The sequence below is a fragment of the Catharus ustulatus genome, chromosome 1 (assembly GCF_009819885.2).
Source record: "Catharus ustulatus isolate bCatUst1 chromosome 1, bCatUst1.pri.v2, whole genome shotgun sequence".
NCBI classification, from domain to species: Eukaryota; Metazoa; Chordata; class Aves; order Passeriformes; family Turdidae; genus Catharus; species Catharus ustulatus.
The window spans coordinates 150,123,432-150,146,233 of NC_046221.1; the positions used below are offsets into that span (position 1 = coordinate 150,123,432).

General features: G+C 42.5%; 1 protein-coding gene across 2 annotated transcripts in view; it reads right to left on the minus strand.

Annotated features, from left to right (window-relative positions):
• The window catches only part of SNTB1 (syntrophin beta 1), a 110,282-nt gene that overhangs the window by 30,649 nt on the left and 56,831 nt on the right, over nt 1-22,802 (minus strand). Inside the window, exons 3-4 of one of the 2 annotated variants that reach the window (XM_033053641.1) lie at nt 8,903-9,110; nt 7,552-7,629 (exon numbers count right to left, since the gene is read on the minus strand). In XM_033053641.1, the coding sequence (XP_032909532.1) occupies nt 7,552-7,629; nt 8,903-9,110 (286 nt within the window). The remainder of the gene's footprint in view (nt 1-7,551; nt 7,630-8,902; nt 9,111-22,802) is intronic. The other variant, XM_033053642.1, reaches the window with a different exon arrangement.

The following is a 22,802-nucleotide window of genomic DNA, read 5'->3' on the forward strand; positions in this document are numbered from 1 at the left end:
GATAGCACTCCTCTAACTGCAAGCTGAGTGGGTGAGCATGATGGGGCAATAATATGCAAAAAGAGAGGAAAAAATCTAAATGTTTCTCTCTAAATTAGGGTATTTTTGCTAAGAATAGCTCTACTTTTGCCAAAAGTTTTCTCTGGGAATCAGCTAAGGGACCTGGGGGGAGAAGAAGGGCTGCAGAGCAAAGAGGCTTTTTTTTATGGCCAGTTCTGCTGCTTTCTGATCTATTTATTCATGCCATTAATCAAAAAGCTGAAATAGGAGTATTGTTATGCTAGAAAAAAACCAAAGAAACGATGACTGGGGTGAGAGGAATTCATACTGGGCAAAGCCTGAAGGTCAACACTCCCCTAACGGGCCCCTCCATTCCCCTGAAGGTGATTTTTAACTTCAGGAGACAACACCAGCAAATGAGAACCAGGTAACTTCGAAGAGAGAAAATGCAGCTTGATGGGAATTTAATGCCCAAAAAATCCAGGATTCTCTAAGACAGACAATCCCTTTCTTTTCAAGCTTCTAACATGCAGTCTGCAAGCAGAACAATGCAGACAAATGAGCAAACAGACAGAGTGCAAGGGCACAGCTCTTGCAAAACAGTGTTTGCCAGCACCCCACATTGCACAGTGTACTCAGGGTGGATCAGCCCTGGGGATGTCAGCATGAGTCTGCTTGGCCCATGGAAGTGAAGAGGGATCCAGGGGCTGAAGGGTGTCCCCAGCTCTGCCTGAGTCACTGTGGTCAGTGGGATCAGTGCTCAGAGCTTCCCTATTGCTCAGAGTGCATGTGCCTTGCTCTTTGCTTCAGCTGAGCTTGCCCCAAACTCTTGCCTCAGTGGCAGATGCCTCACCCTGAACAACCGCTCCACAGCATCTCCAAATGCCCAAGATGAGCTCCACACCTTCCTCAACCATTGTGCTGGTCTGGATTCTCCCACCTTGCATCCCACAGCTGGGCAAGAACAGGGGCTTCCCCTTCCTAACCCACCACTGCTGGCACCCCTGGAGGCAGACACACACTGAGGCAGAAGCAGATCAGGTGTTTAGGAACTTAAGGGTTCAAACTAATTAGCAAGGCCACCCTCCACTCCCCACTGACAGGATATGGGTTCAGTAGAGGTCTCTGCTCTCTATGCAACGTGTTTTATAAAGCAGGTTCATGTTGCATTTAAATCATGTTTCAGCATCAGTGCCTCCAATTCCTTCACTATCTTTCTTGCAATATTTTCTATCAGAGGCTGAGAGAAAAAAGGAACCCTTTGCCCAGCTTCTGAAGGAGGGGGATCAATGCCTTCCTTCATATCACACCTGTATCTTTGCTGGGTACTTTTTTCAAATGAACTGTACTGCAAATATGTTCAAACAGAGGCTTTCAAACCTGTGCAGCCCCAAAAAGTGAGATGTCCAGCACATGCACGAGGAGAGCTGGACCCCTTTGGACAGATCAACTGCAGCTGCCAAGGGAAAAGATAGAAAGGCCCAACATCCTGAAAATTTAGCAAAATCTAGGAAGTAAATAGCTCATCTACCAAAATCTAGAAAGCTCCTCGTCCAGCAAAATCCAACCCAGCGGAACAGCAATTCCAGTTTGGGTAATCTGGAACAGAGAATTAAGTATTCATGCCATGGCAGACACACTGTGCAAAGTAGCCAGTGCTCAGAACCACATCAGGATGTGCTCCAGACCACACTAGGATGTGGTCCCACAGCTACCACCCTGTTCTGTTGGAGAAACCAAGAGAAACAAACATCTCCCACACCTCAGGAAGGCACTGAACTCCCCGTTTCCTTTCAGCATCCCCTCCCTCCTTTCATGCTACAGACCGGCATTTCCCCTCTCAAACCCAACCCTGGGTGTGCTGACCAGCATCTGCAAGCTCCCTGTCACAGCAGAGCCATGTGGATCCTGCCTGTGGCTGGTGTCCCCTGCCTGTGGCTGGTGTCCCCTGCCTGTGGCTGGTATCCTCTGCTTGTGGCTGGTGTCCCCTGCCTGTGGCTGGTATCCTCTGCTTGTGGCTGGTGTCCCCTGCCTGTGGCTGGTGTCCCCTGCCTGTGGCTGGTGTCCCAGCCTGTGCAGGCACAGCTGACAGAACAGCAGCCACAGCTCGGGCTCAGAATTCCTCCTGGCACAGGGAAGGAGGAGTTCCATCAAACTCTATGGAGAAGAATGATTATAAAAAGGAACTTTCTCATCATTCCTGGGGTTCACAGGAACAGCAATAGACACATGCTGTATTTTATGGAGAAAGCTAAGTCGTCTGCCAGGACAGCTGAGGCAGAGGGAGAGTGGGAAGGATGTGATTACCTCTGCTGGGATCTGACCACAACTAATGCAGCCCTCATGAGAAGGGCAAGGGGATGTGCAGGGCCCAGTTCACACTGCAAGCTGAGCTGCAGCTCAACTTCTGCAAGAATAATTTAATACCTGAAGGCTACCACAGGCACAACAATGTTCACTCGCTATTTAACTGTGCTCCATAATTATCTGATAGAGGGGTTTTCCTTCACTACAACAACCAACTGTACTGCAGAAATACAGACTTTCGATTTCAGGTCCTTCATATATTTACCACCACATTCCTTATAATTTTTCATTATTTACTTATACCTATTCCGCTTTCCAGTCCTCTTGCAATGAGCACTTTACTTAATTTTATTATTTGCTGTCTCTCACTGGCATGGGGAGAAATAGCATGTGTGTTACAGATAAAGACTGGCAAAGCCTTTAAAACAGTACAGTGAATGTAAAGGCTGTTTTCAGCCTGAGTTTTCCTTAATACAGCCATTTACTGAAGACACCAAAAGCAAGGAGAGAACGATGTCACTGCTGGTAAAAATGGCCTGTGGAGGAACCTCACTGAAGCTTGGAGAGGAAATTACTCTTCATGCTATTTCAGGTTTACGTCTTTCCTAAGAACAGGCTGATCGTTATCCCAGATAATGAAGACTGTTAATGTAATTAAGAACCCTGTTCTGGTGTTTTACAAAGCAAACAAATAAGTTCCGGAATTAATAAGCTGCAAGGTTAAGTGACACAGGGCAAAAACAGAATTCTTCATTTGGATATAAGTGCTCCACAGCAAGTCATTAACTGGCATTTAAAAGAGCAGTTTCTAATTTAGGACACAGAGAAAGTTTTCCATTTGAGGTATATGAAATCTCTAAAAGGTCAGATCAATTTTAAGATTATGACCAGATGTGTATTATCAATATGAGAAATTGCATCCTTCTTTAACCACAAAAAGCAGGAGAGCAGGACAAAATTACCTTGCTCTTCTTCCTGGATGTTATAGGTGGGCAATAGTTCCAAACTTATCTGTAAATCCCTTGCAAATAAGTTAGGCATTTCAGTAATAGTTTTTTAAGCAAACAACAATTTTTCTAGCAGTTTATTTATCTGGTTAAATCATATATTGATTTGTACTGGGTTAACATACAGTACAACCCAAAGCTTGCTGTAGGCTCAGCCTAAATATGCACAGGTACTTTCCAGGCACAGAAGAGAGACCTGGGGATTAGTACAACCTGCATTTTATTCCTGAAAATGATGCTGGTTCAGATTGTGCACTGATGAGGCAGCCACCCCAGAGAAACAGTGACACACTGCCTAAGGAAGCAGCAGATTCCCAATCCCCTCCTTGCCACAGGTTCTCACTACTTGGCTTACACTGGGATTTGCCTCTGTCACAAAACCTGCAGAAAATTAATGGTGTCCCTCCAAAAGTAATGACTTTTCTACCAGAACTGCCACCACCATGATGAAAGAGCTGGGAGTGCTAAGGGGAGCAGTGGCTGCTGCAACCATGGACACAGCCATGCCACATTTTTTAAAATGCTGCCTAGCAGATGCTGTGCTTTATTTAAAGTCAGATATAAATAAATAAGATCAGATAACACCGGACACAAAATGTTAAATAATGGCAAAATGTTTTAACTACATGGTGGGCTATGGTTTTCTCGTGCAAAGACATTTTAAGCTCACTTTTACAATTTAGAAATTATATAAAAATTTTTAACTAAGGATCTCCACTTCTTTGAAAACTCATTTGTCTGTGATGAGAATAACAACATGCCCCTGTTGCTGTCTACTTATTTTGCTAACCTGTGAACGTGCTTCCTAAGGAAATGCTAACATTTTCATTTCATACTGGGGAAGAAAAATAACCCCAAATACACTCCCGTGTCATTTGCCTAAATCTTGTTTGGACAGCTTGGATGTCTCACAATTTTCCTGTTATCACTAGCTCCTCTGAATTAGAGTGAGAGCAAGGAGATAAATGTAATACTGCAATATACAGCTCGATACTGAAGATCACTCTGCTGTGACATGCCTTGCACTTCAGCACTAACACAATGATATGGTTATCTAAGGTTTCAGGAGACTGAACAGCCTGTAATATATTAACACACTTTTCATTTCAGAGATAGTGTCAGGAGCTGAAAAACAACTCTGGTTCACCAGGCTGCTTTGGTTATTTCCCCTCAGGTCTTTCCTTCCCTCTGAAACCCACACCAGAGTGGTGGGAGCAGCAACACCCTCGCCCTGCACAGGCAGAGAACATGAACAGGAACCACGTGCTGGCCTTAAGATCTAGTGAGAAAAGCCCACAAGGTCACTTTTTCTGCAGCTACAAAATTTAACATTCTAAAAGACAACTTGCAGCAATTCCTATTTTTAAGTTTCTCAAAGGAGCTTTGAGATAATTTTCAGAAGTCCACTGCCTGTAAGACATTTGACATCCGGAAAGGAGAACAGTCTCTGGCTGCAGCAGCGCTTTTTCTTTCTTCTGAGCCTACAAGAAAAGCATCACTGGCACAGGAGGATAGAGAGAGATGCAACAGCTCAGGGTTTCATTTAGTTTTGGTTTTTTTTTCTTAACTGACCCAGCTTGATGCTGGCGCCTGGCTACAGTTTCAGCTGCCCCTGAAGCCAGCCATGCTTTTGCTTGTGTGGCTGAATTGGCAAAAGCTACCTTCACAAAACCCCTTCTGCCAGAACACCCCTTTGTGTTTGCATTAAAGAAGAAAAAATTTAGATAAAGCTTTTGCCAACAATATTTTGGTCTGTTGGAGCAGACGTTACAGTGATAAAATAAACTACCATTTCCTCAGTGTTTTAGCTCAGAGCAGAATTTGCTCCTCATGAAGCAGTTCAGTGGTGGATGGGATGTGGAAGGAGAAGAGCAGCCATGCCTGTTCCAGCTCCTCTGTAAATCATGAGATGTGCAGAAATATTAAAAGGGGGTCGGGGGGAAGCTGGAGAAGACATTTCTACAAGGATTGAAAGTGTTTCTGGAAGAGCAAAAAAAATACACATTTGGAAAAGCTCCTCAATTTAGATAACATTATTAACTTTTTTTTTTTTTATTGGTTGCTAAAAGTATCTTTATATGGAACATTATAAAAAGACAAGATGAAAATATTAAAACACACATGTAACTATTCCCTCACGCTTTGCTCAACTTCAGGTCTTGCTGAAGTGAAAAAAGAAATACAGGAAACACAAAGTGACGAGGTGTGCACACACTTCATTACAAACCAGCACTTGGTATTTCTCTTAGTTACAGAGAAGTTTTGGGATGCTGGTGACTAATACAACTCCCTAATGCTTGGTCAACTTCAGAAACGTTCCTCATAAGGCCAAGGTCAGGACAAGGCTACTTCCTTAATAAAAGAGGGAAGATGGCATCTCTAATGATTGCTTCTGGCTGTTTTTCTCCTTGCTTATAAGAAGGCCACAGAGAACATTTGCTTTCTTAAAGTGATGCAGAGCTCTTATTTACCAGCAGACACCCTCACTACCCACCAGGAACCTGAAGGTGGACTCAGAAGATGGAAGTTTCAGGTTGAAGAGCACAAGTTCAGAGCTTTCTTCACAGGGAAGTTCAGTTAAGGTGGTAGAATCCTGTTAGAATGCAATGTCTGAGTATCTTAGATAACCTACTATTTATTTTAATGTCACCCACCTGAGGGAGGCTCCCCTAATGAATCTATTTTTGTAGTGTCATGTAGGTTGAAGTTTAGAGCTAATTTTAGAGCAGAGTCATATAAAAAAAAAATCAAACCAGGAAATAGCTTAACTGAAGCAGAGAGTAATCACAGCAAATTACAGTGAAATTTCTATGGGATTACATTTTGCATTCCCCAAACAAGCAGAGGAATTCAGCTCACAGTCTTCCCATTTTACTGAAAATTGACTTTAAGGATATGCTATGTAAGTAACATAATATGATGCCATAAAAGCTGTCTCAGTTACAGTCTGAGACGCTTTTGTGACCCTGTGGGAAGCCCATGCAGGAGCTGGCTCCTGGCAGGACTGGTGCCCACCCTGGAGCAGGCAGGACCTGTGATGCTGTTGGGGATCCACACTGGAGCTGTTTGTGAGGAACTGCTGCCCGTGGGAAGCACTCATGTTGGAGAAGTTCCTGGAGGATTGGTCCTGTGGGAGTGACCCCACCCTGGGACAGGGAGCAGTAGAGTCCTCCCCTGAGGAGGAAGGAGCAGCAGAGATGAGGTGTGAGGAACTGACCACAGCCCCATCCCTTGTGCCACAGGGAGGGGAGAAAGGTAGAGAACATCACAAGTAAGAGAAGGGAGGGGCAGGGGAAAGGTTTTTCTTTAGTCTTGGTTTTATTTTCTCATTACCCTACACTGGCTTGTTTGGTAATAAATTCAATTAATTTTTCCCCAAGTCGAGTCTGTTTAGCCCATGATGGTAATTGGTGAATTGTATTTCCTTTCCCTTATCTCATAAGCCTTTTGTTTTCTCTCTCCTGTCCAGCTGAAGAGGGGGAGTGATACAGTGGCCTTGGTAGGCACCTGGCATCCAGGCAGAATCAAACAACCACACTGGTATTCACAGTGACTTCCACAAATCACTGCAGAATTTAATCTCCTCCCCTAACAAACCCAGGTTTCTCACAAGGAGCATCTGTGGTGAGCACCTCCCTCAGCTGCCTTGAACACCTCCTCTGACACAGTACATAAACAGCTGGTGTATACACACTATATACAGGTTAACTCTTTCATCCAGGCTTTGCAGCCCACAGTCCAGAAAGAAATCACATTTTTGCCACCTGAAGGGATTTTCTCTACTTTTGAACAGATCTCTAACATGAGAAAAAGGTGGTAACTTTTGACATCACTCTGGTACTACTGCACAATTCTGGATGGTTTTTAATGAAAAAAAAAAACAAGTTGCCTTTCCAGTAACAATGTCACTCTCTCAAGGCAAGTCTCTCAAGGCTAATTCTTGGTAACAGCCACCATAAATACACTGGAACATGCACAGAGCCACAGCCTGACCCTAAGAAAGGCAAAATAAGTTTCACCACTAAATTTAGAAAGACCTCAAAATGGTCCATATTGAGTAACACAAAATAAGATTTCAGACCATAAGGGGAAAAAGAAAAAGAAAAAAAAAAAAGAAAAAAAAAGGAGAATGAGAGAAGCATGTGAATGGGATATTGTGTATTAACTGTAAGAAGAGGAAATTCATAAACCAGAAGCCATGTGTCCACTTAAGATGATCTGTGAATATTATACTTACAAGATCTCTATGATGACTCAGAGCAGTTACCCCTTCAGAGGAAAGCATTTTGCAACAGGAAAAGCCCCTTATGTTCAGCTTTATGTAAGTTTATAGAAATACAAAAAGGAAAACAAGATTAAAGATCTCATGGCTGTATAGTTTAATACTGCTAAAATTTACTTACCAATCCTTTGGTGTTTTAATCCCAAATTATCCCCCCAACTTACATTTTCTACAGCATTAAGCTGAAGAGTTGTGCTGTTGTCTCCACTCTGTGAGCTTGGAGGGAGGGACAGGAAAAGATAAAAAATCTGCCTGAAAGGCTTTGCAATCTTTGTGTGACTGCAAGTGGTGTAGAGAGACCCAAGTTTTGCTAAAAATTAATGGTGTGCCTTCTTAATGGAGACTAGATAGAAATATGGCACCTGTGCCTGTGGCTTCCATATTTTCATCTACAAAATCCCCAAAAGAGATAAAGTATACAGCATTGTTTTTTTCAGGGCAGTTACAGTCAGATTTCCACATCTGTGCTGGATGCACAGGTTGAAAGGGCAGTGTTTATACAGTGGCCATTTCTCCACATACCCCAGTTGGAGGGGCAGAGATGCTCTGAATGGCTGCCCAGGCAGTAGGTGGATGGGAATTACTTCTAGGCACAATTCTAAAACTGCTACCACAGCAAATCCACACTTATCAGTTGGTACAGGGCCTAAAATGAATTCTGAGGCTACTGATTTAAAACCAGATCCTGTAATACTGATACCACCCCCATGCATTCATGGATTGTCTTCTCACAGGTCAACAGATCCCAAACTACTGTCAAACTGAACACCAGGTTTTCTCTGTGCATAAAACATTTTAATACTCAAACTTTGACAGACGGGCAAGAGTTGCAGTTGCAAGCTCAGCTTGATAGGATGCTCACTTCAAATTAAAGAAGCAGCTCCCAGCCTTTATGGGAGCTCCAGATCATGCCCAGCTCCAGAGGCCAGGCACATAGCTCAAGTAAGTAGGTAATTCCCAAGCTGGGAGTAGGAAGGTGCCAACACTTATAAATGATGAGAGTTGTAATAGCAGGTGAACTCAAGGGCTGGTGTCAGTTTTTGTGACTCATGTCCCATCCCTGAACTTGACATGAGACTTTTTATCTCCCAGGAAAGTCTTTGATAATTGGCGTGTAGAAGCAAAGACTATGGGAATGTTACAGTTTTCTGCTTGTTTTTTAAAGCACAAAAATTGGCATGTTAAGAAAGAAAGATCTTCAAGGAAAGGTAAATCAAACCCCAGAATCTCATTTAGTCTCTCTACGTCAGATACAGAGAATAAGAGACAGAGAGCTTAGAAATGAAAATAAGAATGTTTTCATTACCTTTTCTGCAAGCCAGCCTAGATGCCTAATCTCTCGACTTCCAGCAATCCCTGTTTTACCCAGCTGGTCTCTGACCTCTGCAATCACCCTGGGGATGAGCTCATTGACACTGGAGTGGATGGCATTGAACCAGGCCTGGGCTGTGGCTGAATCCTTACTCCTGAGCACCACGGTGTGCTTGGCATCAGGTGAATGAACTTCAATAATTCTAGAAAAATGGGGGGAAAAACATTATGTTCATTCATATACTAATAGGCAACTAAATTTACTACCTTGTTTAGTGAATGCAATGAGTGAAAAAGGATACTAATATTGGGACCTAGCACTAAAAACTTACCTTTACAACACCTGAATAGAGTGGGATCATCTTAACTGAAGCCAGGTCTCTACTGGCATTATGCAAATATCCTTGACAAGGGGATTTGCCAGTGCTGATGCAATCCCACATACAGATACCAACAGGAGTTTCAAGGCAAGAGGAACATTCACTGACATGGACACTGGCCAGACTGCAAACTGCATGGAAGACAGCAATGGAGAAGCCAGGGATAAGCTGCTGCCTTCCTTGGCTGGTTATCATGGTACAACCAGAGTTTTTCAGTGTGTTTATTTTATATATGCAGAGATAAATAAAAATCATCCTCATTCCAAACAGGAATTTTCCTATGATTGTTCTGTGGTTTCAGTGATATCATTACAAATTAACACAGGTCTAGCACAACTGGCCTTCTCTGGGATTTTCCAGCATCCTCAATCCTCCATTTAGATCCTGCTAACAGTGGCAACAACAAAGTGCTAACAACAACCACATGATTGCTGCTGGCAGACACCTTTTACAGATTTTCAAACTCCTGTAGAAGGAAATGAGTTTTGTTTCAAAAAAAAAAAACCGTTCCTACTGGACCATCCTGTGGGTTTCCACTGTGGTTTGAAAAGTACAACTGAACAATTTTCAGGAAAATGAATCCTGTTCGTTGTGGTAATGGGACCTGTGCCAACACCTTTGCTAACAACAACAAAAGTGCTTTGACAGGCAGCTGCAGCTATTTCAGCTCTGTTCTTAGTGAAGTTATTAGTTATTAGTGGGGCTTTGTGTGCTCTGTATAGCTTTGTGGGCCATTCTACTTGAACATCTGTTAAATAACCCACAAAGTAATAGCCTGTTTCATCTTTATGTGGCAATTATGAAACAAAGCCCTGGTCATTGCCCATCTCTCAACTCTGTATCACATTTGTGCTTTTTTATTACAAAAGTACAGTGACAGCCTCGAATGCTACCCTCTCAAATTTGACCTGGGATCTGAGCCTAAGCATGTACTTCTGTCCTGTGTATGGCTGCCCAGTCTCTGGGACACACAATGACTCCTTTCTGCAGCAGAAAATTAATTAGTTCAGGGGAATTTATTCAGGTTGAAGTTCAAAACAGTACTGTAATGCAAATATTTGTTGTGCAACTACAAAATCCAGTAATTTGGAGCTTAACTAACAATTAAGAGGTTTTAATTATTTGGTTAAACCAGAGCAGAATCCAGAACAGAGGGTGACTCTCTGCACAGCTCTCTGGGGCTCAGAGATGCAGGATCCCTGGTTTCATGTTTGTCCATTTTGAGAAGGGGAGGTTTCCACGTAGACACTGCTCTAAATATAGAAAAGGTCATGATTTTCCAAACTCAGCAGCTGAACTGTTCAGGGTCTTAAATCACTGGATAGCTTAAGAAGTGGCTTGATTTTTCAGGAAGCACTGAGCCAACACAGTAATGCATGTTTCCTCAGTAAAGCTGCTGCAGTTCAGCACTATCTGAAAATTAATGTTCTTATTTAGCCACTCCAGGAAGCTCCAAATTTTCAGTTTCAGGTACCAAAGCAAAATTCCTTGATACATGATGGAAGTCTTGTGAACTAGAAAACTGTATTTATAGACAGGCACATTCCAAATCACACTCTTACACTGTGCTGTGCCTGTCTTTCCATCACAAACACAGCTGTCCCACTGCTGAGTCCCACTGTAACTCTGAACTGCAGTTGGAGCCTGTTCTTGTAGGCAGTCACCACCAAAAACAAACTAGACAGGCTTAGATTTTCAAAATACATTGGGGCAATCAGTGAAATATTGCCTATTACTTACAGAACAGTTTTTGGCAGGAGATCTTACAGCATTTCACAAATGAGGTCAGTGACAGCATCCTCATTTCACCAACAAAAAAGTGGAAAAGTGAAGAACCCAGACAAGGCAGGGAACAGGCCAGAAGCAGCAATCACAATTTTCAGTCCTCTGTATCCCATTTTAATACCTCTTTTAAAAAAAATTATTTGGACAACACAACAGTTGTGCTGCACTGGAAAAATGCTAACATACCATATAGATTGTGTGAAACAATGCTCTTTACAAAACCTGTGGTTTCTACATGGGGACTTCCACCTACAAACTCACTGCACATCATGCAGTAAACAAAGTGCTGAACACAGACTCTAAAGATTCAGAAGAGAGTGCTGCTTTCTCAGTTGCAAAGGAACAGCAGCAAACTTGTGTGATTTTTTTATGTTAGAGTTGTAGCAGGTTTTGACTTGAAAATAAATTATTGAGAGCTGAAAGAGCTTCCAAAGCTCTCCAAATGGCAACTTGTTTACCTCCAATTTGTATATTCTTCCTTCAAAAAAGTGGATTAACATACAAACAGGTATTTTAATACTTGGACCTTCATCAAAGTGTATTTTCCTTGATGGTGACTATTTAAGTATTGAACAAGAGTCCTATCCCCTAAAATAATGAACATTTAGACAGTTAACAGCTCTGTTTAAGGGGTTCTAAACCATGCATATTCTTTCTAATATCTGCATATGCAAATGTGATATCAAAGTCTAAATTCTAGTATGCATACACACATACTGAGCCATGTTTGCAAAAATACTCATCCTTCAGTGACTTCCAACAGAGCTAGTTTGGGAATGCTTGTCACCAAAGTTTGATGGTGATGCACTAACAATTGCAGAAAGTCTTCCTTGTTCCATGAGCTGAGTTACAAGATGACTGGACAATACCACTACACTTCTCAAAACTTAGTTCAAAACAGGAATACCTGCTGCTTTGACGGCGTTGAAAATTATTGCTTTTATCCACAGCACTTGTCCACTCCCAGAAATACACCTGCAAGCATCATTCCTTAGCAAGCTGTGACGCAGGCCAACTTATTTGCACGCCCTAAAGTCTAAATCCTCAACTGTCTGAATTCTGCTACTGGTAATTGCTGTAAGATCTGGACTAGAAAACCACAGGAAACTGAGCTTGCGGATTTTCACCAAAAACCCAGGACTCCTGTCTCCAAAGTCAGTTGGGATGGAGATACTAAAAGAAACTTTAAATCTTCCTGGAAACCCACGGGCTCTGACTGCAATCAGATACAGAAAGTGCTGCATCCCTATAAACTCTTTCCTTTTCTGCCTTTCAGCCCACGCTGCTTTGATTCACCAGTCCAATTGGATGATGCTTTCTGTATAGCAGCTGACTGATGGCATTTCCATACTTTCTGAAAAGAAAAATATGCCAGTGACCTTAGTAAACTCCAAGAATAAGGCACTTAAATGTTTCCAGCAGCCTAACCATTATAGTTTTGATTTGTTCCTTGGCTAAACTGACCACCTCTTACTGACTTCTGTTTATCTGCAGTTCAGTGATAAAGTTCCCTTAATTCCCCACTGAACTGAAATATTTAGGGCAATGCCACAGCTGTGTTTATTCTCACACTCCACCACAGTTATGTAAATACTGCATATGGAGCTGTTTCTGATAAAGCCCATACCAACCCAAAGGAATTATATGTTAGCTCTAGATGACTGCCAAGATGTGCGGCATCTCTCCAGCTTGGCAATGCATATGAATGATATCACATTTTCTCAGAGATCATTTGGCAAACCTTATAATGAAAGAGTAATTTTCTCTCTCCTTCTCAAAGACCCTCAGTGAGCTGAGGAGTGTTTCCAGCATCCCCTTCTCCACTCGCAGAGCACAGGGGTGACACAAAACCCAGCGCTTCCAAATGCTGTAACCTGGCACGTAAGGGAAAACTCCCTCCCTCTCTTCATCAGACTTTTTACTTCACAGAGGATCAGAAGTTGAAAGCAAATGTTTGGTAGACCATACTCATTCCACATTTGATAAAGCTTCTTTCTGTAGGAGTGTTCATTATCTAAGAAATACCTTTAATCAAAACTCTTGAAAGTACTTCTGCCACCAGCATTGGCTCAAGACCAAATCAGGCACTGAGTTACACTTCATGACTCTTCCTGGGTCAGATTATGTATTCAGTGACTGATTAAAGAAAGGAGTAAATCCCTTGAAGTTAATGATAAGCTGGAGCCAGAGTTATTGAAGTCCATCTCACTACTTTGATTTTGCACTGGCATAGAGGAACAAAATAGTCTGTCACTGACTTTGCAAACTTAAAGAAGAATCAAAGGCCAAACTGTTCACTCTGCTTCCTTCATCACCGTCTGCACATGAAACCACAGTAAGTAATTCTATTTTTCTGAGTGTACAAACATAGGAGCCTTTCCAGGAAAAGGGGGGATTTAGAAGAACACAACCTGATTTATATTTAAATAGTTGTAGGTTTTGTTATAAAATACATTTTAAAAAACTGTTAAAAGGTTCTTTTGAATTCTACATTCAGCATCAGGAGATGAAACAGGAACAGAATGCATTAAGATTAAGCAATGGAAACTTTGGGCTTAGTCTGCAAGGAAAATATTCCAGAGAGACACTGTTAGGCCTGCAATGAATTCCCCAGCATACTCTCTGAAGAAACATCTTCATTTGATGAACCTAAATGGAGGTGAAAGCAATTTTACCAAGCAAGTGCTACTTGGTAATCAAGTGGAATTTTTCTATGTGAAAAGCTCTTGGTCCCCTCGCTGCCAGAAGGGTGCTTGCTGTATTAACAGTTACTTGGTGACTTTCAGCCTAAAAACTGCTAAAAATGATGAAGATACTTTCCTGGGAGCTGGACTAGACTGATGTCCAACCAGAGGGTGTATATATCTCTAATGAGCTGTCACAGTTGATTTCATTTCTATTTGCCACCAGCTGGGCTTTAATAAAAGGGATATCAGTGGAGTTGTGCCACACGCAAGTAAAGAAAGGATTTGGTTCTGCAATGGACTTGCTCACACCACTGCATGCAGATGCTGACCAATCTGCAGAGACATCACACACTGCCTTCTCTACCCAGAGCAACCACAAAAGTGACTGAATAGTTTTTAAATGTATATGGATATTAATGAGCAGGATTCCTACACCACAGTGCCCAAAAGATCTCTTATATTTTACTCTCTTGATTTTTTCTTTTATATTCTGGTTATAATTGTACTGAATATTGGTAATCCAGGAATATAGAGTTCAGCCTTCTTCACTGTGGATTCAGCACAAAACAATGGCAAAAGAGCTGTTTCAAGGAGCAGTTGGTGTCAATTATTTGAGAAAAAAACCACAAACAGCATTATTTCACTGAGATGTCAGGAATTTAACTTTAGAAGATACTGAAATTTTAGGAACAGAAGATATGATTGGTATATGCAGTACACTGACCACAGCTCCCTAAACAGCTGTTTTCCCTGAAGCAAAGCCACAGCCAAATTCAAAGCAGCAGCAGCAAAGCAAACCTTCTGCTGCTGGAACTGCATCTGGGCTTGGCACAGAGCATGTAACTGCAGCTGCTGATAGTGGTAAATGACTCCTTCAAATTGAGCAGAGGTTACAGGGTCTCATGCTGCTGCATAAGTAAGAGATCATGGGTTTGGAGATGAATTAGATATCTTCTGAGAAGGAATGCCACTGTTAGGAAGTGCTGTAGTAGAACCAAGGGGAGAGAAGAGGATGTGATCCACAAGAGTGGGTGAAAACTGATATGGAAACAGGAAAAATCAGTAGGGCTGCTGACAGATCAGCTCTGTCTTGTGGATCAATTGTCACAGAACAAAGTCTTGCTGGAAGAGAGAAACAGCAGGTACACCTTACCTAGCAGGGTGTGTCTCAATGTCTCACTATGTTATAGATCTGCTTTTTGGCTTCCATGATCAAGAATCCCAGGGATCACTACTTACTTGCCAAGTGAAGCAAAACCAAAGCCAGACAACCATGACTACAAAGCCACAAATTCCTTCTGGATCAATTGCTGGGCTCTGAGTGCTGTGGGGAGAGGCACTACTGGGAGCCAGTCTCCCAGAGATACTGCCAGCTTCTCTGGGGACAGTGTTCATGGGTCACCTCCTGACACTTTAACAACTGGCAGCAGACCCATCTTCTCACTGAACAGACACAGAGACTGATGGAAAAGCTGTATGTAAGTGATGAGAAGAAGTAGCAACTTCAGCAAAACTCTTACTACAGTAAAACGGAATTTCCATCAGCAGAAACACAAGAGAAAGCAAGCTAGAAGTGACTGGAGGGTATTAAAATAGCAAAGTATTCACACAATCTAAACACTAAGGATCAGCCTCAGCATCTACCAACACTGAGCTGGGGCACCTCTGATGGCAGCCACCAGCAGGGCTCACACTGAGGATGTCATTGCTGCCATACCCGAGACTACAGGAGGTGCAAGAAGGAGCAGCTCTAAATACACAGCTGAAAATTCTGCTCCTTAATTAATGGCAGATCAGGCCAGATCAGAGCTGTGAGACTGAAATCCAATTTGCAGAAGGGCTGGTAGGTGAGGGAAAGTCCAGCACTGAGCACAGGACAACAGCCAGGCAGGAAAAGCCTCGAGGTTGTCACTCTCCAAGCCATTACACAAAAACTGTGGGGACTGGGAGCACAGCAGGAAACTGAAACTCCTGCACATCAACTTTCTTTTTTGGGAGATCTCAGGGGTTTTTAAACTAGTCTTCAACATTATTTAGCAGCAGCTTGAATGTCAGCACTTACATACAGATGCACATAAAAACATGATTAACTGTTTGTTCTCCTCTTCCCTGCAGCACTCCCACTGCTTTTCCTTTCCCTTAATTCTGTGACACATTTCTTGGAGCATTTATCTTTCTCAATCTCTCCAGAGCTTTGGTTTTTTTTTCCTTTTTACAAAAGTGTTTGTTAAGTAAAGTCTGCTGCAGTCTTCACTCTCTGTGTTTGTTGCTCTGCCTTGCTGTTTGGCTCCTTCTTTAATCACTTTTTCTTAATTTGTGCTCCTCTCTTCCCTCCATGCATTTCTCAGGGCAGTGCCCTTTTTTTGTTCTCCTTCACCTGATTAATTTCCAGTTCCTTTGCTCTTTTTTCCACTTCTTAGCTCAACCCTGTACAGCTGAAGCTGACTGGAAAAATCAAAATTCTTTGACTTTTTTCAAAACTCCTCTAACTGAAGCAATGTCTGAAAAAAACCCCAAAATGCAACACAAAAACCCACCAGAATATATTTGGGTTTTTTTTCATTATTTAAGCATTTTCACAGGAAATAAAGACTTTGGTTAAAAGTTTGTTAATCAAAAAATCCAGCCGAAAACATTCTTCCAGCCTTGATTACTGCCACCTCCTCATCACCCACATCCTTCCTCACCACCCAACTCACATTATTGTTGTCAGGTCATGTTCAGCCCAGCTCACACACAGACACACACACATACACATAAAGTTTTTACAGTCACATGTATGCATGCATGCACAGACACTGCTTTTGAGTTACATGCAGAAGGTTTACCCATTCCTATCTGATTTATGCTGGAGATGGGAAGGAGACACCAGGAGCTCACCTGTATGGCCCAGAAGAATGGGGAAGGGAGAAACCCCCATGTCATTATGCCAGGAGAAAAGAGTCTTTTTTTTTTTTTTTTTTTTTTCCAAGAAAATGAAACATGCCTAGTCCCAAATTCACCAGGACATGCAGAGATTGAAGATCAGTCATGACATGCTGTAACTATCCAGTTCTAAACTGGTATCTCAAACACCCTGCAGGAAAACTCAGGGGTTTGCACTGTGTGCCCAGATGCTGGCACATCTTCCAGTAATTCAGTTCTCAAACCATTGCCTAGAGACTACAGCAGTCTTTAGGACATTAGAAACCTATGTTAACATGATTTAACAGAATAAGAATTAAATCATGAGGGGAAAAAAAAAAGTAATGAAGTTTACCCCAGTTTGGTGATTTGTCTCAAAAAAGACAAAAATGCTCATCTTTATGGCAGGGATAGTCTTGCAGAAGTGCCTATTCTCAGTGGCTTTTCAAGAAAGATAAGAAGAAACTGAGGCTAAGAGAAAAATTGGTATGATCCAGACTAAAGCTGTTTGGCTGGTGGGAAGTTTCACAAATGACAGAAAACAATTATTCCACATAATGAAAAATAAATCTAAAAATCACAATCAAATCTCAAGGCATCACAGCCTAGAGGCTTCAGAGCTCCAGCACCTACAGGTTTGGAAAACTGCCCCTCATCAAGATAGATGACTGCAGTTTAAAATGCACCAGCAATTGCAGAGCTGCCCAAAACCCAGATGAGGCAGATGACAGAGAACTGTCAGACAACAAATTCCAGAACTATTAATTATTAAATCTATCAGTCAGTGAATTTTTAATTGTAGCAGTTAATGATTTGCCCCCAAAATACTGTTATGAGAGAAAAAAATGGAATGTTACAGGTCCCTCAACCCTAGCCCTGAATGCACTGACCCCGGCTATTGAGAAGGGTCCCACAGCCATGCAATGTACTGAGGAGGAAGGGGACCCCTTCCCATGACACATCCCACAACTCCACTCCTGTTGCCCACACCCCAGCTTCTTCCTTCCCCTAGCCTCAGAGTACTGAAAGGGATGAAGCCAATGCCTTTTTAGCTAAATTACCTAACTTCTCTCAGCTTGAAAGAGGCAGCAGTAGATAAACCTCAAGTGCTGCCTCCTTAATCATCCCTTCCAATAAGGAGCAGATTTTGTAGGCAGATCAGCAGTTACAGGAACACAAGAGACATCCAGTTTCACACAAAAGCTGGATTTGGATCCATTACAGTAAAACAGGTGAAAGCTAAGTTTAAAAACACATCTTCACCATGACTTTAAATTCACAGCTTTTTGTGGGCAAGGCTGTTACAGACCAAGCACACTGTGATAGCACAACAGGGTGATTTAAGGTTGAGGGGAGAGTCAACCAGAGTTTCACCCTGATTATCGTCACTTTTGTTCTTTTCTCGAGTTGAATCACACCCTTTCAAGTTCCTTTACTTTAATGTTGGATTGTTGATATAGTAATCTAAGGAGATAATAAACACAGCCCACCAGGAAAAAGATCCAAATGCTAACAAAAGTTCTTGATATAAATCAGACTGAGTCAGGCAGGCTCAATGACTTCTTCAAAGGACTTATTGATATTCATATAGTAAAACATGTCTGTACCAATAATGATAATTAACTGCTATGTGCCTTTCATCCAAGGATCTCAAGCTGCAGCTCACAACAACACTATGAATTAAGTATGGTCTCTGCATTTCACAGAGATTCTACAGCCAGAGAGCAGCTCAATAACAACACAAGGAGCAAAGCACAAATTCCTTGAGGAGATGTGGAAGGTGACTTTTAATACTGGTAATGTGCCCATTCTATATTTTTATCTATGCTCTATCCCCCATGCAGATGTTAAGTCCTTTGTCTTCTTAAGTTCTGTTCTTTTGCCTTCCTACAACATACAGTAACAGAAAAAAGGCCCAAGTTTCCTAAACCAGAGCCCAATTCAAATAAATCTGTACTGTGAACTAGGGAAAAAAAAATTCCACCTCCCCAGGAAGCCCCACAGAGCTGCAAATGTCCAGGGTGGACATAGCTCCAGTGCCAGCACAGGGACGGAAAAGTGTCATCACTTCCTTACCCTTGGTGCAGGGCTCAGCCTTTGCCCAGCACCCAACCCCATCTGTGCTTGCTGCTGCCAGGGTCATGGACTGAGCTCAGTGCTGTCAAACTACCTCCCTAAGGCACAAGAGAAGTGTGACCTGTGCTCCCCAAGAGGGCTGTGACTCACTCTGGTTCTCTGGTCACTCTGTGGCAGAGCCCTGCCCTCTGTGAGCCCCAAACACGCGTGACTCAGGGAAACCATTCCCCCAACAGCAGAGAAAATCCCTGCAAAGGCTGCAAAGGTGCACCCCTAAGCCACACTGCTCTTGGAGGAGAACTGGCATCTGCTCTGCACACCTGGGCCTGCTCATACCTGGCAGAACCAAGGTATGGTTCTGTTCACTAAACAGAGAGAGGCAGGGTGGGACAGGAGCCAGACCATGTTTTCATCAACAAGACATCCAGAACCTTCTCTGCTGCCTAATACTTGCCTCCCTGTCCCCTCAGTTCCCCTTAAGTTATAGAAGCAGGAACTTGAAGAGGTATAGGAGCTCCTTGGTCTTTCATTCCCTCACCTACTTCAAGATGTTTGTCTTTTTATTGCATTTTTACAATCTTCTGCTTACGTCTTATATTTGTTGTGAGCATTTGCAACTCAAATTTTTCAATGCAAGGACTTGCTTCTACTATGCCATATTAAATCTGTATGAAACTCAGTTTTCTTCTTAAAGAAGCTTCAACTTTTGTTTTCATGTCTTATTGTAAGAAAAGTAAGTACATGCAAATTCACTGGAATTTGTTTTATATTTAAGATTTTTGAAATGCCATTTTAGAATCACACTGTTATTTCATGCTGCATAAGTTACATACTTGTATACCAACTACAATTCAAAAAGCTGAATTTCACTGACATCATTACTGTGCATTGCTGAAATTAATGTTATTAAATAATGTAAAAAGAAATTATTATTTAAAAATGTGTGCAAAAGGAAGTTTGGGGAGCAATGGCTTTGCAACAGATCTTGTGAATACTTCGTTCGGTGAATCTGTATTTCCCAACTAAAAAAAAAAAAAAAACAACAACAAAAAAACCCAAAACCAAACAAAAAAAATTAAAAAAAAAAAAACCAAAAAAACCAAACCAAACCAAACCAAAAACAGTTCAAAGGAGTGAAGCTGCTTGAATCTATTGCTGCCTTTGGAGTAAACAGGTCTCAGTCTGTCCTATTCTGCATCTCCTTAATGTCTTGGGAAGCTCAGATAATTCCCAGATGCAGCTCACTGTGCAGAGTCCAGGAGTGGATACCAGCCAGTCCCTCTTCCACCTTGTAGTGGGTTGACTCTGAATTCCAGGCACCCATCAAAGTTATTCTGTCACTCCTGTCCACTAGACACTGGACAGGAGACAGAAAATATAACAGGTTCCTAAGTTGACATAAGGACCACGAGCCATCACTCACTAAATACCATCACAGACAAAACAGGCTCCAACTTTGGGAAATTGATTGAATTTATTACTTACAGAATCAGAACAGGATACTGAGAAGTAAAATAAATCTTAAAAACACCTTCTGCCCCCCACACCTCCTCCCCAGGCTCTACCTACTCCCCTCCAGTGGCACAGGGAGACAGGGAATTAGGGTTACACAGCTCATCACAGGTTGTTTTTGCTGCTGCTCAGGGGGAGGAGTCCTTCCCCTGCTCCAGTGTGGGGTTCCTCCCATGGGAGACAGTTCTTCATTAACTTCTCCAGTGTGAGTCCATCCCATGGAGATCTTCATTAACTGCTCCAGTGTGGCTCCCTTTCCACAGGGTGCAGTCCTTCAGGAACAGGCTGCTCCTGCATGGATCCCCCACGGGGGTCACAAGTCCTGTCACCAAACCTGCTCCAGCCTGGGCTCCTCTCTGCATAGGTCCCTCCCTGCCAGGAACCTTCTTCAGCACAGACTTCCCACACCATCACAGACTCTTTTGGGCATCCACCTGCTCTAGCATGGGCCCCTCCATGGGCTGCAGATGGATCTCTGCATCCCTGTGATCCTCCAGGGGCTGTGGGTGGATCTCTGCATCCCTGCGATCTCCATGGGCTCAGGAGCACAGCTGCCTCACCATTTTCTGCACCAGGGCTGCAGGGGAATCTCTGCTACAGCACCTGGAGCACCTCCTGCCCCTCCTTCCTCACTGACCTTGAAGTCTGTAGGGCTTTTTCTGTCACACATTCTCACTGCAATCTTATCTAGGCACAATTACATCTGCAAAGTAATTTTCTTATTTTCCTTTTTAAATGTGTTATCACAGAGGTGTTACTATGATTCCTGATTGGCCCAGCTTTGACCCGAGCTGGGTTCATCTTGGAGCTGGCTGGCATTGGCACTGTAGGACATGGAGGAAGTTTCTGACAGCTTCTCACAGCCACCTTTTAGCTCCCCTGCTACCAGAACCTGGCCATGCAAACCCAACACACACCTATAGAATTTACCTGCCCAGTTTTATCTTCTGGTTGTAATTCACAGTCCAATCCTGAAATGGACAATGATAGGAAAAGTTCACTGCTGAGAATCTATCTTGGTCCATTTTTCCTAGCTTCTAGACCAAAGCAAGCCAAATCCTGCCCATGAGTAAGCCAATCATTAAGGCAGGATCCTGCTGAGTTCCCTGTGAGGATCACACTGCTCTGGACTCCTGGCACTGGAAGAACATGATGTGTGCACACCAAGGGCTGACAGGATGAGGCTCACACCTCCTGGGTTTGGCTGAAAGATGTCCAAGCAGAATTTTAGGGTAACTTCAAAAGCAGATGAGAAAACCTTTTCCATCCACACAGCATTGTCACATGTCTCCAGGGAATGTTGTGTCTCCTGTGTTATGTACAGAAGTATCTTTGTATTATGTCCCAAGATTTTAAAAGCACCAACAGAAAAAAATTTCACCTGAGAGACATTTTTTTTTTCTCCTGTTCCTTAATATCATCACCAGAAATTGATGAAAAGCTTTCTATGCTGCAGCAAGATTTTCTGCTGATTGGCGTTACTAGCCATGATCATTTCCACATGTCCCTTCTTTGGGAGGGGATGCTCCCCAGTGAGGCCTGACATTACTCTTTGCTGCTGCCACCAAAAGGGTCACTTATCAGTGAAAACACAGGCAAACAACTGATTTAAGTAGCAATTATTTTAACCAGTTTCTTCCAGACTAAAATACAACAAGCCCTGCACCTAGAGAAGAATGGCATAGACTCTCTGCATGTTTTCTCCTGTTGCCTGCCATGTTTTTATTATTAAAAATTACTACACACTAATTTTGGTATTGGTTTGTATTAAGGATCTTCTTGGTATCTTACAGCTTTCTGTATCAGGTAACAGAAAAGACAATTCCAAATCTCCTCCAGAGTGAACCCACAGGCAGATTAGGTGAAGAAGACATCTGAGAACTGCTGGCTTTAAAAGCATCAGACTTCACTTCTGCTCCAAAATAACAAGCTCATCAAACCATCTGAGAGTAGAGAGAACCTCCGAACTGGGGTCAGTCTTCCATGAGAGAAAAAATTCCTATGCAGGGCTACCAGCTCTAATGGGAAAAAATAATACTCCATGCCCATTAAATCCACATTTCACATCAGCTTTCTAAGAACTGGAGATAATTCAGTGCCAAGTATTTCCTTTTGGGTCTCTTAACATAGGTATCTTCTCATGCTGAACATCAAATCAGTTCATCCTGGTCCCAGAAGGCCTGCACTGAAGAAATTACTGCACTGGAAAACTCAGGCTTTCCATGCCTACGCTTGCTCTTAAATGAAAATTAGCTCAGTTATAGTCCAAAGGAGCCCTTTAATGGCCAACATATGCTTTGGCATGCTGCCAGCAGAGCTCTCTTAAAGCCATCCAGCAGAGTGACACCATCAGTTACAAAATCTGTGTGTGTCAGGTCACTGGGTTATGAAACAGAAGTGTTGCAAGCATGTAAGGACATGGCTTAGGCTCTGCTGTAAGTGAAGATAAAATTATTTCTTTGGAATCAGATTACTATCTTGGAAGGCGTTCCAGTGGGAAAGGGTTGCTGCATTGTAATAACATTTATACTGGGAAATATTCCAGTTCCAG